The sequence below is a fragment of the Capricornis sumatraensis genome, chromosome 21 (assembly GCF_032405125.1).
Source record: "Capricornis sumatraensis isolate serow.1 chromosome 21, serow.2, whole genome shotgun sequence".
NCBI classification, from domain to species: domain Eukaryota; kingdom Metazoa; phylum Chordata; class Mammalia; order Artiodactyla; family Bovidae; genus Capricornis; species Capricornis sumatraensis.
In genome coordinates, this window is record NC_091089.1 from 49,206,259 (window position 1) to 49,225,526 (window position 19,268).

Consider the following 19,268-nt stretch of genomic DNA (forward strand, 5'->3'; position numbering starts at 1 on the left):
TAAGAATCTGCAGAAAACCAAGTTCATCAATCCAAAAGTACGGAAATAAATTCAAAACTAAGTAAATATTTTCTAGTAAATATAAATCTAAGTAAATATTATGAGATATTCACGTTATTTAAGTATCAGCTGTTCATATAAAGGCTGAAATAAATTATGTCTAATCACAACAGGAGTACATTTAACCATTTCCCCCAAAGCCTAATAAAGCTTTCTTTGTCCCTCTTCATAAATATGTAACAGTAGCCCCAATCCCCACTTTTTAAAAATATCACTTAAAACACACACAAAAACATAACTGTGATTAACCATTAACCTAAGGAATACCGTTAGGGTGCTTATCTTCTTTGGAAGATAACAGAGATGATACTGAAGAAACCTTAAAGTTTTAACCTTTAAGAATCTCATATCTCTACCCCAAATTGAAAATTATGACTTTTGGGGGTTATAAACAGAAAAGTGAATGAGATGAACTAGTAGCCTAAGAAAAAGCAAAGCAAATCAGTACCACCTAGAGAAATCACGTTCATGTTCCCCAGAGAAAAGAATCTTTACCTTTCCAATTTCTGATGCCCAAGAAATGGAAATCTGGTTTGGCACAGCTGAGGATAACCTAACTAAAGATGTAATATTCAAAGGGCGTCCAGGGCGCTTCTGTTCAATTCCATTTTTAGGTGGTGGTGCATAGCCCTATAACCATAAAAAAGGAAAGCAATTTAAAATTCTGAGGAGAGGAGCAAACATATTCTCCAAGACAAGTACAGTATCTTGCCTAATTTCAGTCATACTAAATTCTTTTCTTTTATCCTGGAAATCACACAGTCCTCACCCTAAGGTGAAGAAACCCAGAAGAGGAAAATAACCTTTTAAAAATGTTATAAAATATTTTACAAATCCAGGAAAATGTAGCAACAAAAATTCCAAATTCCATTAAAATCAAAGGTGCTGAGATCTTGGCATATTGGCTATGATTTTTTTTTTCCTTTCTTTTAAACAATAAAGTTGAATCTCTTTATACTGATTCATTTTAGGAACTTGCATTCATTCAAATACCAGGGGTGACAAAGAGGGAAAACGCACTCTGAAAATTTAAAAAAAAAAAAAAAAAAACAGTATAAACTGGGGAATTTCAAAGGAATTATTAAGATCTTGTGAGGGATAAAAATGTTCTCTTGACCTACATACAGTTTTCTCAGGAGAAAGTGGTCTGGTATTCCCATCTCTTTAAGAATTTTCCACGGTTTGTTGTGATCCACACAGACAAAGGTTTCTGTGTAGTCAACGAAGCAGATGTTTTCCTGGAATTCCCTTGCTTTCTCTATGACCCACCGAACACTGGGTTTGACTGCTAGTTCCTCTGCCTTTTCTAAACCCAGTTGTACATCTGGAAGTTCTCAGTTCACATACTGCTGAAGTCTAGCTTGAATGATTTTGAGAATAATTTTTACTAGCATGCAAAATGAGTACAACTGTCTAGTAGTCTGAGCATTCTTTGGCACTGCCCTTTTGAGGGACTGGAATAAAAACTGATCTTTTTTTTGCGACCACTGCTGAATTTTCCAAATTTGTTGACATACTGAGCGCAGCACTTGAACAGCATCATCTTTTAGCATTTGAAACAGCTCAGCTGGAATTCCCTCACCTCCACTAGCTTTCTTTGAAGTGAAGCTTCCTAAAGCCCACTTGACTTCACACTCCAGATGCCTAGCTCTGGATGAGCGACCACACCATTGCGGTTGTCCAGGTCATTAAGACATTTTTTGTATAGCTCTTCTGTGTATTCTTGCCACCTTTTAATCTCTTCTGTCTTTATCAGGTCCTGACCACTTCTGCCCTTTATTGTGCCCATCACTGCACGAAACATTGCTACTCCATTTCTTCTAAGGGATTCTTGCCCACAGTAGTAGATATAATGGTCACCTGAACTAAATTTGCTCATTTCTGTCCATCTCAGTTCACTGAATCCTGAGATGCTGATGTTCACTCTTGCCATCTCCTGCTTGACCACGTCTGATTTACCTTGATTCACAGACCTAACATTCCAGGTTCTTTGCAATACTGTTCTTCACAGCATTGGGCTTTACTTTCACCACCAAACACATCCACAACTGGGTTTCGTTTCCACTTCGGCCCAGCTTCTTCATTCTTTCTTGAGCTGTTAGTAACTGTCCTCTGCCCTTTCCCAGTAGCATATTGGACACCTAGACCTGGGAGGTGGACTCACCTTCTGGTGTAGTTATCTTCTGCCTTTTTGTATTGCTCTTGTGGTAAGAATACTGAAGTGTTTGTTCTGCCATTCCCTTCTCCAAAACTCTCCACTAAGAACTGTCCCTCGAGTGGCTCTGCCTGCTATGGCTCATAGCTACACTGAGTTACACAAACCCCTTTGCCACGACAAGGCTATGATCCATGAAGGGGACTCCACACATATACACCTTTATTTTTGCCCAAGCATTTTTTAAATGCAACTTCTAGACTTGTGACTTGACCCATACTTTTATATGCATCTTTAAAAGACCTCAGGAAATAAGAACAGTATCATAACCTTACAAAATTAACCATGATTTTTAAAATCATCTAATATCTAGTTTATATTGCAACTTCTCAACTGCCTTGAAGATGACTTTTATTCTATTACTGAAACTTTCAAACGTATACAAAACTAGAGAAAAAAGTCTAAGCAAACTATCACCCAATTCAATAGGTTACCTGTAAGTAGTCTTTGCCCATCTCAGAGTATTATATAAAGTATCCCAGACACATTATTTTATCCATACATAGTTTGACATATAAGATGTCCCTTTACAGTCTGAATCTGAATCCAAACTAGAGCCTCAGTGTGCTCAGCTGTCTCTGAAGTCTCCTTTATGCTCTATGAAAGAATAATTTCCATCCTCTCTCACCCCCTGCCCCAAAACTCCCACTCTGTTTCGGACACCGTTGTTTTGTGGGGGACCCCAGGGCTCTTATCTGAAGAATATTCTCATCTGGATTAGGCGGACTGCTTCCCCTCAGAGTTTCAAGATGTGATACTCCATGCTTTAAGCTAGTAATTTAGTGGCACAGGCTCGACTAGACTCAGGTTCAAATTTTCAGAGACAAAACCTTCACAGAGAAGGCTACATGCTTCCTACTGTGCCGCGTGTCATGGGGCACAGAATGGCTGTCTGCCCCACTGTCAGTGGTCTCGAGGCTGATCAGTTCAGCTTGGGTCAGCCTGACCCCTCCCATCTAGCTCTGACCTAGTGGTTTCAGTATCCACTGGTCACGGTTACCTAGATCCATTATTTGATTCTTGGATTACAAAAAAAAAAAAAAAAGGTTTTTAAAATCCATTCTTCCTTTTGCTTGTATTAAACCTTTCCATAAACAATTTGACCACATCAACATTTGGTTACTCCAAAATCAATGATTCTATCAATTTTTAGAGCAATGAGTTGATGCAACCTCCAATGGTTTGTCTACTTAAATATTATATTTTAGACGCCAATATTATCCCATCTTAGGCCAAGGGAATCTCGTCACACTGGAGCATGTGTGTGTGTTTTAACAAAAGAAAATACTGATTGTACTTTACGCCAGATTTACTGTGAGGTAGACCATCGGCGTAACTAATATATGCAGGAAAAAAATTATGTATCAGGATAAAGAAATCCACAAACTCAGAAAGAGAATACATTAAGATAATGGCACTGGTACTGACACGTCTCCCACTGCAATGAGAGGAAACACTTGGGAGATTTCTGCCAGCTGCACTGTAACACACATCCTCTCTATTCTTTTGGAATCTCTATAAGAAATATTGCCCCACACACGCCCCTAACCTCACAGCTCCACAGGTTTACATCCATTTCTCAAATTCTGTCTAAAAGGAAAAATAATGCAGCCTTTCAAAACTCTCCAGGCAAAGAGGGTCTTTTTTTTTCCCCTCTCTCCTGCCCTTAAAAACACATAACTTTCTCATGAGGTGGTCAGTCTGTACAACGGCAGCATCTGGGTCAAAGATGGTGGTATGGGGGCATTCCTCAAGGTTTGTGTCTGTCCTCACTACACATGTCATTCTACAAGCCCTGCTGTGAGCTGCTTACTGTCATCCCTGTTCTCAAGAGGCTGGAAAACCAATGGATTAAGGTATCTTTTAAAAGCCATCATCTTGATCTGGGTAAAAACAGCATATAAACTGCTTTCATCACTATTAGACCCTTATTATCCAGGGATACCTTGCTATTATCAAGGGAACACCATTTTCTATTCAGTCCACTCTCTGTTCACGCAGCAGAGTATCCAACCACTGGATCCATGCTGACTGCATACTGCAATAAGGTCATACAGACTGAGACCTGTTCCAGGACACAAATTCAAATTTACTCAGAGCCCAAATGGGAAATCCCATGACTGTCAAAGCTTATTCCTCCAAGATCTGTTGTGCAATAAATCAGGGTCATGGGCAAGGACCACAAGTCAAACTTCTCTGTGGCTTGTTGATGCTTCTTACGACTGGAACAAAGTCCCTGAAGATCTCCATGGTGATAAAGAGCTCAATTCTTCTCCTAAGGTGGCAGTATACTCACATGATTCTCATAAACATGCGAGTCAATGCCCATATTACCTTATCCCAATCAATATCCCAATATTGGGAGATATTACAATATCCCAATCATGGATCAAGGGGAGGTCTTAGCAGTTCTACATCAGTTCCACGTACATTTATATCAGCTGTCCCACAGGAATTCACAAGGCTAAAGATGAAGAACCTCTTTGGGAAAGACTGGCATCTGATCTTTGGGACGGCCTAACTAGGGTCAGGCAAGCTCCCCCTTGCCCCTACCCCCACTCTATTGCCTTCTCTTTCTGAAATCTGTTTTGACATCCTTTGTCCTATGCTCCATTTCCTCATCTCTCTCACAAGTGCCCCTGGAGCCACTGCAGGACCCTGGCTCCAGAGGTGAGTGTGGGACTCATCACAGAGTAGTCAGTGTGTTCACCAACAGCCCTAGTGTTAAGTATCCAAGGGTGAGTTAGTGCTTCTGGAGAGAAACCAGCAGTGACTGAGCAACAATGTCCCAGAGAACGTGCTCAACTACCTGAGTTTTTCTCTCTCCCCAGTCCTGAAAGAGTGACAAATTCAGAGCTATCCACAGTGATGCTGCAGACCTTAAAGATGGAATATTATACCACAGCCTGGCGCAGACTGGTCCACTTGGAAACTTTTGTGGAACATGTGTGTACACATCTGTAACCATCATATTTTCTGCAGCAACACCAGAGTTTAAGTACAGCCTCACATATTTCAGAGACACAACTTCCCAAAACTAGCACAATCATTTAATACTGGATAGATCTTCCAGGTGGGTCTATAGACACCAAGAAGATTATCACAGTCAGATATTTCTTTAAGGAGAGTGAGAGAGTAAAACAGCAATAAAAGTTAAAGGTCAAAAGAAACCTTAGCCCATCCAACACAAAGATAATTGGATATGAAAAGCCACGGAAAATGTGCTATCATTCCGAAATCCTGGGTTTCCTCTGCAGCACATCTGGGACCCAGTGGCATCCTTTAGTTCCAAGTGAGGCTGCTTCTTCCCCTGGTTTAGATCTTTATATGATTCATCCAGATGAAAGACAGCTCCTGAGATCTCCTGTTGCTTACAGCCAGAAACCCAAGAGGCAAAATGTGTCCCCTAGGTTTTGAACATGCATAAGACCATGTACGCATTCCTTCCCAACTGTATCTACTCAGCCTCTGAAATTTCCCCTTTAATCCCCACATGATTTCAGCCTTATAGACATCTTTCAAAAAGAGTCAGGCAGCAGTACAGTACTGTTCAAGCCCTATAAAATACATGAAACAGGCTATTTCTCAGGTCTTTAAATCCATAGGCTATATATGACAGAAATGAAACTCTGGATAACCAATAAGTCAGGTCTTCGAGTACAGGGGTTGGCCCTGGCCATGGGCCATTGTCACGCTGGGGTTCAACTACAACCACTTGGCCCTGGTAGAGCTGAGATTTCTAGACTTTGTTGTCTGGTTTGCTCAGCTGCTCACAGCTGTTGCTCATATACTTATTTCAGAGCCAAATCTTGCACTCAGCAGGAATGCTAAACAGCCACCTCATCTCCATGTCAAATGGTCTCTCCTTTGCTGAATATGGGAGCTTAGCATCATGGTAGAATCACTGTTCTCACAGCACTTCTTCAGTTAAGATACATAACCACTCTGAAAAACAGGCCATGCTCCACTACTATTGAGATTACAGCTTTACTGCCACACAGCTATAGCAAATTAGCAGTTTAGTTCAAACCTCAGTGAAGCCAGATACATACTCCTGTTAAACAATTTTTATTTTAAGATTTGACATCTATCAGGTCAGAAACAGGCTATACAGACAGAGACAGAGAGAGAAACAGGCTATACAGAGAGAGAGAGAATGTGTGTGTGTCTCTCCCTCTCTCTCAACAGGCTGTCAATCAAACACCACTGCATCTCTCAAGGGTGTGCACCATCAAGGCTCAAGCTTGGAATCCTCAATCACCATGTCCAGTTGTTCTCAGCAGCCTCTAACTTTCACCATCTCATCCAAAGCCAAGGCCCAGCTCATTCAGACATCCACTACAACATGCTGCCCTAATGCCCTTCCCTACAGGTCCTGCCCTGCTACTATGCCTTTTAATATCATCTTAAGAATCTCTCACAGCTTCCTTACTTCCTGGAACAAGATGCTTCAAGCTCATCTTTTCCATCTCCCACAGACCTGGAATCTGCCACTTCCCCAAAAAGCCATGAATCTCTCTAATGGAAAACAGTATTTAATGCTGGGACTGTTCACTGGCACTAAGTAGTCACGATTTTTAAGCCTTGTTAGTAATTATAACAAACTCACAAGCAAAAGCCTGGTGAATAAAAAGCAACTTACAGGCAAAGGAAATAGCTTCCCATTCACTTTTATACAGAGACTATTGGGATAGTTATCTTCTTGAGGGCAACTTGTCTCTGCGAGGCAAAGTCTGCATTAAAGAAAAAAAAAAAACTTAAATATTGTACTCAAATTTACACTTTACAAATTCAGGACTATATGCATATAGTTAGCAAGCATAAAATTAAAGTAACAGAAAAACTGCAAACTCACCTCAGCTGAACTTGTACTGTATAATCTCTCCTACCACCTGGCAAAAAATCCCTGTTGAAAAGAGAAAAACAAATGGATTAGGAAAATACAACTAGAATTCACAGAAATATGCTCAACAGAAAAAAAGCATTATTGCTATTTTTATTTGTAGTGCTTAAAAAATGAACATTAGCCTAACCAATGGCAGAAGGTTTAATCAAAACACTGTAGTGATAGTCCTCATATGCTTAACATTTAGTCTTGTCTTTACAGCAATTTTAAAGTATTTTCAATTCATAGGAACTTTCACAATACATTTTTATTTCAACAGACAACAGATTTGGTTAACAGGAAAGGAGCACATTAGGTTGTAAGACTCTGATGAATTAATTTGCTCACAGTGGTTTTGAAACCTTTGCTGAGTATTCCAGTCACTTGCAAACATTTTTTAAACATAAAGGCCCACTTACCAGGTATCCTTCTTGGCTCTGAAGCACAGTCGGAGCATTAAGTCTTTACAACTGCTCAGGGGATTCTAATATAAGATCTAGGATCAATAACTGGTGTCCAGAGTCTCAGAACCTCTATGCCACAGCAACTTCCTAACTATGCACCCAATTAAGGACACAGAATCTCTCAGGATTTCTAGATGAGAACCTAACAGAATCCCATATGAAATATCTCTGACAGTGAAACTCCTAAACTCTTGTCAGTCAAACTGGAGTCCACAATGAAGCAGTACAGTAGCTACTTGGGAGCTTCCTAGTTAGAAATGCAGACCCCCAGGTCCCCCCTCAGGCCTACAGAATCAGAATCTGAATTCTAACAAGGTTCCCAAAGTGATATGTATTCGCTTTACAGTTTAAGAAATCTTGTCCTCAGCCATTGTCATAAATCTTGGACTGTGTCAAAGAGAAGATCATGAGAGCTGAGTCCTGTCTGGAGAGTACACACAGCCCTCAACCTTGCTCCCACAGGGCTAGCCTTCTAACTGCTTCCAATTCTCTATGTTCGCTGGAAGGCAATAAAGCACGGTAATCACCAGCTTGAGTTCTACAGTTCCAAACCAAAGGACCTTGGGCAAACAACTTAACCTTTCTGTGCTTACATCTGTTAAAGATGGAAAATGACTGCACCTACTTCATGAAGCTGTGGTGACAAACGTGTTAATACATGTGAAGTGCCTCGATATAAGTGCTCAACATGCGTGAGCAGCTGGTTGCTATTACTGTTAACTATGTTTCTCCTGCCAGTAGTAATCCACATTTTTCAAATGTCTATTCACAATATCCTAGACAACACTGACCTCTTGTGAGTAACTCATATCATTCTGCTCATCAAAATCAAAAAAACACTGCAAAGTCTGGGTGCTGGAGCATCAAAGATAAATAAAACATGATATTTGCTTTCAAAAGTCTCATATGCTGTAGGTAGCAAATATATACAACTAAAATAATATGGTATTATAGTATACTATGTAAAATAAGTATTACAGAAAAGAGGGAAATTCTATTTTGTCTTGAAGTGAACCAAGTGAAGTCGCTCAGTCGTGTCCGACTCTTTGCGACCCCATGGACTGTAGTCCACCAGGCTCCTCCGTCCGTGGGATTCTCCAGGCAAGAATACTGGAGTGGGTTGCCATTTCCTTCTCCAGGGAATCTCCCCGACCCAGGGATCGAACCCAGGTCTCCCGCATTGCAGACAGACGCTTCAACCTCTGAGCCACCAGGGAAGCCTGGTCTTGAAAGTTCAAGGCAATTTCCACAATTAGTCTGAACAAATTAGAAAAGCGTTTGGACAGCAGTGGTTCTATCTACACTTAAGAGAGACATAGTTCCATCAGAAACAGTGGCTTCACTAGTGGGGTGATACTCAACAAAAGGAAAGCATGGCCAATGCTTGCTAGGTTGGGAACACAATGTTTAAAAGACTAACCTAGAAAGATAGATGGGAGAACACTCATAAAGGTTTGGATAGTTCACTGAGGATTGATGCTTCATTCTACTAAGGAAAATTAATATCAACTGGGAAATACAATGTATTATGTATCTTCATAAACATGACAAGTAATGACTAAGCATCTTCTGACATTTTCTGCCAGTAACTGCTCTAGGAACTTTCACATGTTGAACTCGTTCATTAGATATAAAGGTGTTTCCTAGACGCCACACACTATATAACAGGCCTTGAGAATATAACAATGACTAAGAGATGTTGGTTTCATTCAGAAGTTTGTAAATTCAAGCAGTCAAATAAATGTTTACTAGAAAATAAGTTCATGAGAGTGGTACAGTCAGAGACAAAGGATGTATTTGGGGAAACGTGGAAAGGCATCACAAAAGAGGTCAGACTTGAACTGGCCCTTAAAACATAATTCAGGTTTGCCAAGCAGAAGAAGAAAAAAGAATGAAAAGAAATGAGGACAGTTTGAGAGACCTCTAGGACATCAAATGCACTAATAATTCACAGGGGCCCCTGGAAGGAGAAGAGAGAAAGGGCCTGGGAACATATTTGAAGACATAACAGCTGAACATTTTCCTAACATGGAAAAGGAAGCAAAAATAAACAAATGGGACCTCATCAAATGTAAAGACTTTTGCACAGCAAAGGAAACCATCTACAAAACAAAAAGACAATCCATGGAACCGTAGAAAAGATTTGCAGATACTGTATCTGATAAGGGATCAACATCCAACATATATAAACAGCTCATACAACACCAAGAAAATAAACCACCCCATTAACAGAAGCGAATAGCCATTTTCCCAAAACAGAAATGAAGTGACCATCAGGCACCTGAAAAGATGCTCAACACTGTCAATCATCAGAGAAATGCAAACCAACACTACAATGAGTTATCACCGCACATGGGTCAGAATGGCCACAATCAAAGAGTACACAAATAATATGTGCTGGAGAGGGTATGGAGGAAAAGGAACCCTCCTACACTGTTGGTGGGAATGCAAACTGGTGCAACCACTATGGAGAACAATATGGAAGTTCCGTAAAAAACTAGAGTTACCACCTGATCCAGCAATTTCACCTCAAGTATATATCCAGAAGAGACAAAAGCTGTAATTCAAAAAAATACATGCACCCCAATATTCACAGCATCATTTACAACAGTAAGACATGGAAATAAGCTAAGTGTCCATTAACAGATGAATGGATAAAAAATACACACACACAATAGAATATAAGTCACAAATAAGAATAAAATAATGCCATTTACAGCAACACTGGGTGGACCAAGTAAAGAAACATTTACTTCTAAGTTAAGTAAATTAGAAAAAAGATAAATATTATATATCACTTATATGTGGAATCTAAAAAGTAATATCAATGAACCTGTTTACAAAACAGAAAACACAGACTTTAGGGAAAGAAAAACTGATGGTTACCAAAAGGGAAAGGGAGCTAGGGGAAAGGACAAATCAGGAGCATGGGATTAAATATACCACCATATACATAAAACAGATAAACAGCAAAGATTTAAAGTACAGCACAAGGAGCTATATTTGGTATCTTGTAACACCCTACAATGGAAAAGAATCTGAAAAACATCTATATATCTGAATCACTTAGCTGCACACTTGAAACACAACACCGTAAATCAACTATACTTCAATTTAAAAAATTAAAAACGAAGACGAGCAGAGTAGGTGTGGCACAGAGCTGTCAAACAATGGAGTGCGGACTTCAGATGGCATCACTGAGGGCTTCCCTGTGGGCTCAGATGGTAAAGAATCTGCCTGCAATGCAGGAGATCGGTTTGACTGCTAGGACGGGAAGATTCCCTGGAGAAAGGAATGGCTACCCACTCCAGTACTCTTGCCTGGAGAATTCCATGGAAGGAAGAGCCTGGCGGGCTATAGTCCATGGGGTCACAAAGAGTCAGACACGACTGAGTGACTAACACACTTTTTTACACAGGGTTTTTAAGCACAAAGAAGACAAGACTGAATGGGCTTTAGAAAGATCAGTTGGTCAGCTGGGAGAGTTAAGAGATCATTACACTTGTATAGGCAGAAAATGAATGCTTCAAAGTTATTTAAACATAAATATCACAGAATATGACATTTAGGGATAAAAACTGATAGGACTAAATGACTGACTGGTTACAAAGAGGCAGGATAAGGAGCAGGGAGCACCAAGCATGGTGCCCAGGTTTTAGAATGGTGCAGCTGGACAGACAGTGATGCTACGCACCAAGATAAACAGCGGTAGAGCCGGTTATGGCATTCAGCCACCAGTCACTGAGTGAGATAGTGATTGTTTCTTCAACTTTACATGCTGAGTAAATTAAGATTCAATAGGCTTTAGCAACCTACCCAGGGGTATACAGACTTAAGTGGTTAAGCCAGAATTCACATTTCAATCAGTATGAACTCTAAAGACCATGCTAGCTTCCTAAGGGTAGAGTTGATTCAACTTTTAAATCCTGAAAGAGACACAAAAGAAGGATGAACAGAGTAGCAAACTGAAAGGATGTAGCAGATGAAACGTGGGATAATATAAAGAGGCCTCTGCTCAGGCAGATGCCACACCATTAATGGAGTAGGCAACAGGAGGAAACATATACTAAGCAAAAATCTCTTTGAAGCCAGCTAATTTTAAGAAAAGAAAAAAGCACATTCATGGATACTATCCCAGAGCAGTGAGGAGAGAATCACACCTTGATCTGGGGAACATGCGAGAGCTGGCAGTATGCGAAACGGAGATAGCATGACTGCAGAGGCAGTGGTGCCCAACGGGAGGAGTAGTGCTACAGCCAGAAACAGAGCGGAAGTCACGGATCAGTCTTCACAAGATGTAACAGAAAAAAGCAACCCAAACCTGAATGTATTCAAGCCTCTGGTTTAGACCTTATCACCATTATAAGCAAAGGGGTCGGATGGAGGCACCGCAGTTTTCAAATCTGCTGCAAACTGGAAACGCCTGGGGAGCTTTAAAAACTACTGCTGCTGGCTTCTATTTTCAGAGATTCAAATTTAATTGATATGAATGAAATCTAGGTATCTGGAGTCTTAAAAGCTCCCCAGTTGATTCTAATACACAGCGAAATTTGAGAACCACAAGGATAGAAGTTACATGATACCACAAGAAGCATAATTATCCAAATTCAGAATGTGTAATATGCTAACAGAGTCAAATGAACCACTCTTTTTCAAAGTAAGTGGTAGAAAGCACTGTAAGGGTAGAATCAGAGCTCCTTAGAGAATGTATCCTTCCCACAACTGGGACTTGGAAGAAAAGTTACGACCAACCTAGACAGCCTATTAAAAAGCAGAGATAATACTTTGCCAACAAAAGTCCATCTAGTCAAGGCTGTGGTTTTTCCAGTAGTCAGGTATGGATGTGATAGCTGGATTATAAAGAAAGCTGAGCTTCATCATGTTAACCATCTTAAAGTGTACAGTTTTGTGGCTTTACATATATTTATACTATACCATCACTACCATCCATCCTGGAGGCAGATGATTGAACATCCATGATTTAAAATTTTTATTGAAAATAATTATTTAGTCATTCATTTTTTGACTAATAACATTCACACCATTCAAACTTCAAAAAGATACAGAAGAAAAGATATAAAGTGAAAAAACTCCCTCAACTTGGACCACGGCCACCGATTCCCTTCTCCAGAGGCAACTTTATATTTGTCCAGACATATGCTATACACTTAAGCAAATTACGCACATGCCTTTTTAAGACAGTGTGTGTGTGTGCTTAGTCACTTAGTCGCGTCTGACTCTTTGCAACCCCATGGACTCTAGCCCCCCAGGCTCCTCTGTCTATGGGATTCTCTAGGCAAAAATACTGGAGTGGGTTGCCATTTCCTTCTCCAGGGGATCTCCCCCACCCAGGAATTGAACTGAGGTTTCCTGCATTGCAGGAGGATTCTTTACCAGCTGAGCAACCACGGAGGCCCCTTTTAAGGCTAACTAATTGTACATGTTATTCAAATTCCATGCTTTGATTTGTTCACTTAAAAATGTCTTGAAACCTACTGACTAAATAACCTCCCAAGCAAAGGCCAACACAACACCCTAAAGAAGCTTGTGGTAATCTCCTCCATCTATAAATCAGCTCTTATTTGTCATTATTGCATTGACTCTTTCCATGTGACACCCTGTAATGCCAACAATCATTTTATGTATATAAGCCAGTTCATTAACTAGACTGCAAGCAACTTGTGGAAAAGGAGACATGCCATGTAATGTAACACTTTGTAGCTAACAAACCCTTAGTAAATGTTCTCAAGCAAGGGATCATCAGTGAATACAAACAAAACCATATAATAATGATATGGCTTGGCATATAAAATATAACTTTTAATTTACCATATTCATTTCTTAGTTGGTTTATTAATACTCCCAAGCTTGTACTTCCAATATAAAAATTTCCTGCAATGTCTTGCCCCTAATGAACATGTACATTCATTTTACTTCTTTGATAATTTCCTTCTCTAAATTTTCCAAAACCCCTATTACTTGGATATTGGGGTCTTTGGAACTCATCTTTAGTACTGTCCCTTTTTTTCTCTTTTACTCTTCAATATTTGGTCCCCTTCTGGGGAGCTCAAATTTTACCAGGTCAAGGTATAAAATTATTCTGAGGCTTTGTTGAGAGCAGTGATGGGATCAGTGCAAGAATCTAAAGTTGTATCCCATACTATTCCACCTAACACTGTGTGCATCTTCAAGGTGTTAGAATGTTTAAGAGAAATCCATAAATTCTGATCCACCATCTTAGGAGACTGAGAATGCACATTAACATAAGAAAGACTGAAAAGTCTGGCTTTAAGAACTTTTGAAACTACCTTGAATTCAGAATTTCCAAAACCTAACAGTAGGACCTTTATTTTTTAAAAAGTTGTATTAACATCTCACAGAAAATAAGTGTTCTAATGAAGAGCTTTTTGAAAGGATGCAAAAAGACCTCTAACTGGCTCAATTCTGGGTTCCAAATTTTAATTCTACAATCCCAGAATATCACTTAACCTGCAGGAGCCTGTTTTTTTAGGCTTAATCTTTTTAAAGTCTTATAAATAATATATTAACACCAAAGATGACTATATATTTAATTGGAAAAGTTATATAGTACAGATTTTTCTTTCCTATCTCTTTTTAGTTCATTGCTCTTAATAAATGTCTTTAAGTTTATCCTGTTTTTTTGAAATGGCATAGCTCAGAGTACTTTTCATAATTGTTTTCAGATTTCTGCTAATTTTTTCAGTCCAGGTAACCATACACCTCAGAATGGTCCTCTAATTTATGTTCTTATCCTAGAAAAAATATTAATGTCCACATTCAATATAAAAAAGCCTCCGGATGATGAACTTTATGTCACTCTATCTTTGGGGCTAACACAAATTCTTTTTTGTTGCTATATTTGGAATAAATTTTTCATTAAAAAAAAATTTTCTGCCAGACGTGACAAAAAGTAATTCAAAGGGGTTTTATTAAAAAATTAAAATGTTTTTCTAATTGTTGTTCAGTCGCTCAGTGTCCGACTCTCTGCGACCCCATGGAGAGCAGCACCCCTGCCTCCCTGTCCTCCACCATCTCCCAGAGCTTGCTCAAACTCACGTCCACCAAGTCAGTGATGCCTTCCAACCACCTCATCCTCTGTCGTTCCCCTTCTCCAATCCCTCCCAGCATCTGGGTCTTTTCCAATGACTTCAGCTCTTCGCATGAGGTGGCCAAAGTATTGGAGCTTCAGCTTCATCAGTCCTTCCTTCCAATGAACACCCAGGACTGATCTCCTTTAGGATGGACTGGTTGGATCTCCTTGCAGTCCAAGGGACTCTCAAGAGTCTTCTCGAACACCACAGTTCAAAAGCATCAATTCTTCGGTGCTCAGCCTATTTTATTGTCCAGCTCTCACATATGTACATAACTACTGGAAAAACCATAGCTTTCACTAGACAGACCTTTGTCAGCAAAGTAATGTCTCTGCTTTTTAATATGCTGTCATTGCTTTCTTCCAAGGAGCAAGCAACTTTTAATTTCGTGGCTGCAGTCACCATCTGCAGTGATTTGGGAGCCCAAGAAAATAAACTGTCACTGTTTCCATTGTTTCCTCATCTGTTTGCCATGAAGTAATGGGACCGCATGCCATGATCTTCATTTTCTGAATGCTGAGCTTTAAGCCAACTTTTTCACTCTCCTTTTTCACTTTCATCAAGGGGCTCTTTAATTCCTCTACACTTTCTGCCATAAGGGTGGTGTCATCAGCATATCTGAGGTTACTGATACTTCTCCTAGCAATCTTAATTCTAGTTTGTGCTTCATCCAGCCTGGAATTTCACATGATGTGCTCTGTATATAAGTTAAATAAGCAGGGTGACTATATACAGCCTTGACATATTCCTTTCCCAATTTGGAACAAATCTGTTGTTCCATGTCTGGTTCTAACTGTTGCTTCTTGACCTGCATACAGGTTTCTCAGGGGCAGGTAAGGTGGCCTGGTATCCCCATCTCTTTTAAGAATTTTCCAGTTTTTTCTGATCTACACAGTCAAAAAAAGCTTTAGTGTAGTCAATGAAGCAGATGTTTTTCTAGAATTCTCCTGCTTTTTCTATGATCCAACAGATGTTGGCGATTTGATCTTTGGTTTCTCTGCTTTTTTTTAAATCCAGCTTGTACAGCTGGAAGTTCTTGTTTCATATACTGCTGAAGCCTCACTTGAAGGATTTTGAGCATGTGAAATGAGTGCAACTGTGCAGCAGTTTGTATTTTCTTTGGCATTGCCCTTTCTTTGGGATTGGAATGAAAACTGACTTTTTCCAATCCTGTGGCTACTGCTGAGTTTTCCAAATTTGCTGGCATATTGAGTGTGGCACTTTAACAGCATCAACTTTTAGGATTTGAAATAGCTCACTGGAATTTCATCACCTCCATTAGCTTTGTTAGTAGTGATGCTTCCTAAGACCCACTTGACTTCACGCCCCAGGATGTCTGGTTCCAGAATATTTATTAAATATTCGCCTAACCTTAGTCTGGAGAAGGAAATGGCAACCCACTCCAGTGTTCCTGCCTGGAGAATCCCAGGGACGGACAGAGTCGGACATGACTGAAGCGACTTGAGAGCAGTAGGCAACCTTAGTCTAAGTATATTATGCTTACTTAAGGAGAAATGGCTCAACTGTTATGGACAGAACTGTGTCCCCCCAAAATTCATATGCTAAAACCCTAACTCCCAATGGGACTATGAAGTCGGGGCTTTAAAGAAGTCATTAAGGTTAAATGAGGTCCCAATGGTGGAGCCTTAATCCACCAGGAGTACTGTCCTTATAAGAAGAGAAAGACACACCAGAAACACACAGGCACACAGAGGAAAGGCCATGTGAAGAAGGCCACAGCAAGAAGGCAGCCACCTGCAGTGCAAGCCAAGGAGAGAGGCCTCAGAAGAAACCAAATCTGTCAATCAGTTTTGGACTTCAAGTCCCCTGAAACGTGAGAGGAAAAATTTCTGTTGTTTAAGCCACCCCATCTGTGGTACTCTATTATAGCAGGCAGAGCAGACTAAGACACAAACATCTCAGAAAACACATTCCAAACTCCTCTTACCTGGATATGCAAATCTCTCTAACTTGCTGAGGTGTCAGAGCAAAAATAAAAAACTTCTCTTGAAACCGCTGAATACTGCTTTGAACTGGGGAGGAAAAAAAAGAGAGGTAATATTCCAATAACAAATTCAATAACAGAAGAACCCACAATAACAAGGCACTTCTGATAAAGACTCTGCCAAATTTTGAAATTTTTACTGTTAAAATACAACAGAATAAAGTACTAAGCCACATGCATCTTGGAATCATGAAAGTAAGGTCACTCTAAAGCAGGTTCAATTTAAAGCATTTATCCTTCTTTATTGTAATATTCTAATTATAATCAAAATATAACACAACCCTTCAAAATTATTACATTTCATCCTTGACTACAGTATCTTCTAATGAAAAGTCTGAGAAAGTAAAAAAAAATCTCCCCAGGAGAACTTTAGTCAAGACTCAGGAGTTTCTGTTTGTTTCTTTCTTTGCTGTGTTTTATTTTCTACACTTTATACTCAATTACATACACACAGCATTCATTTAAGAGAAAATTTAAAACTCTGAAACTTCTAAGTTAGGAGAGTTAAGACATAAATAATTTTCAACATACAGAAGATTATGTAGTTAAAAAAGATTATCTAATGAAGTCATTCTTCAGAAGTGTATTTTTAAAAAGTGAAATGTATTTTCTTCACAAAGAACTTTTCATAGTTTTACACTGATCCATTTTTCAATGATGTTCTCGTACTCATTTAAACAATGAATGCCTTCAATGAACACTTGACTGAATATGCATCTAAATTTCAATAATCAGTCGGTTACAATCATCACTAAACATTGCTTTATAAGAACATTTAAAAATAATCCTCCTGTGCACACACCAAAATTGTTCAAATTTTATGAGATTTCAACATAATATAGCAAACTTGAATCAACTGAAATAATTTAACCTTTACAAAAACAATCATATTAATTATCAGTGATGTTAACACTAAAATACTTTTCATTCTATAAATTCATCCGCTACAGAGATCAGTTGGGGAGGGCAGAGTGCTGAGTTTTCATGCTTCCTATAAAACAGTGGCTGTAATTCAGAGTTATGAGTGAGGAGACTTGTTATCAATTGTTCAATCACAGAAATCACTCCTTTCCTTGCCTTCTGTCCTCCATCTTTACCCCTGCAACCTACTCATTAAGTTCTATTGTTTTGCTTTGCTTTTTTAATTTTCTTATCAACTGCCTCCTCCCTATTTTCACTACCACCATCCTATCCTACTCAAAACCTAGAATCACTTTGTACAAATAAAGGGGCAACCGTGCCTCTCTGTTGGTCCCTCATCAGAACATCAGTGCAGAGTTGGTCATCCTTTGTAATACTTTTTCATCATCGTTCCCCTGCTGAAAAATGCTAAGATCATCTTATCTCTGAATGAACCATGTCCAAAGTCCCTTATTTATAAGAACCTCAATAACAATGTCTTTCCTAGCAAACCTACATGTCCAATGTCTCCTGAAGTCCTGCTCTATTCAAAGCAGCTTCTTCACTGTCAGGACTCCGAACAGTGCCATTTTTATTTCTACTCCTTTGACTACTCAAATCTCTCCTTTCTTGATATCTACTCTCCTATAAACTCCACCGATTCAGAGCAGGCACATTCATCCTTCAAAGCTCCCTCAAGTTATCACTCTTACTCCAACAAGTCTTGATTAACCTTCGCAAGAAGTCTTGATTAACTTTTATTAGGCCAATACAATATTTGAGCTTTAGGTTCACAAATTATAGGGTTTCACCATACAAGCATATAATTGCTTGCTACTTTTCCCTCACCTTAACATTCTCTCTCCAACTAAATAGTAAATTTCCTAAAGCCCACGACATACTTCTGACTTCTCTACAATTAGGCTACAAGACCACATCCAAATTAAACCCTCATTATGTACTTGTTATGAGATTACATTTTAATGGCTTTACATTAATGTGCGTTATCACTTTGTTATTGTTGTTTACTCGCCAAGTTGTGTCCAACTGTTTAGCAACCTCATGGACTGTAGTCTACCAGGCTCCTCTGTCCACGGGATTTCCCAAGCAAGAATACTAGAGTGGGTTTTCATTCCCTTCTCCAGGGTATCTTTCTGATCCAGGAGTCAAACCAACGGCTCCTGCCACATCTCCTGCATTATAAGTAGATTCTTTACCACTGAGCCATCAGGGAAGTCCATTAACTGTTAACTGTACCCAGAGGCTTAGTGAGTATTTCCTGATATTCAGAAATTTAATACTATGAAAAGATACTGACCTTCATTACTCTGTCACCTACCAGACTGCTGCTGCTGCTAAGTTGCTTCAGTGTGTCCAACTCTGTGAGACCCCAGAGACGGCAGCCTGCCAGGCTCCCCCGTCCCTGGGATTCTCCAGGCAAGAACACTGGAGTGGGTTGCCATTGCCTTCTCCAATGCATCAAAGTGAAAAGTGAAAGTGAAAGTGAAGTCGCTCAGTGGTGTCCGACTCTTCGCGACCCCATGGACTGCAGCCCACCAGGCTCCTCCGTCCATGGGATTTGCTTGGCAAGAGTACTGGAGTGGGTTGCCATTGCCTTCTCTGTACC

At 39.6% G+C, this 19,268-nt stretch overlaps 1 protein-coding gene across 4 annotated transcripts in view; it reads right to left on the bottom strand.

Annotated features, from left to right (window-relative positions):
* Positions 1-19,268, bottom strand: part of PIAS2 (protein inhibitor of activated STAT 2) — a 93,537-nt gene that overhangs the window by 39,350 nt on the left and 34,919 nt on the right. For all 4 annotated transcript variants that reach the window (XM_068993977.1, XM_068993975.1, XM_068993974.1 and 1 more), the window contains exons 3-6: positions 16,685-16,769; positions 7,131-7,181; positions 6,918-7,008; positions 556-690 (exon numbers count right to left, since the gene is read on the bottom strand). In XM_068993977.1, coding sequence (XP_068850078.1) covers positions 556-690; positions 6,918-7,008; positions 7,131-7,181; positions 16,685-16,769 — 362 coding nt within the window. The remainder of the gene's footprint in view (positions 1-555; positions 691-6,917; positions 7,009-7,130; positions 7,182-16,684; positions 16,770-19,268) is intronic.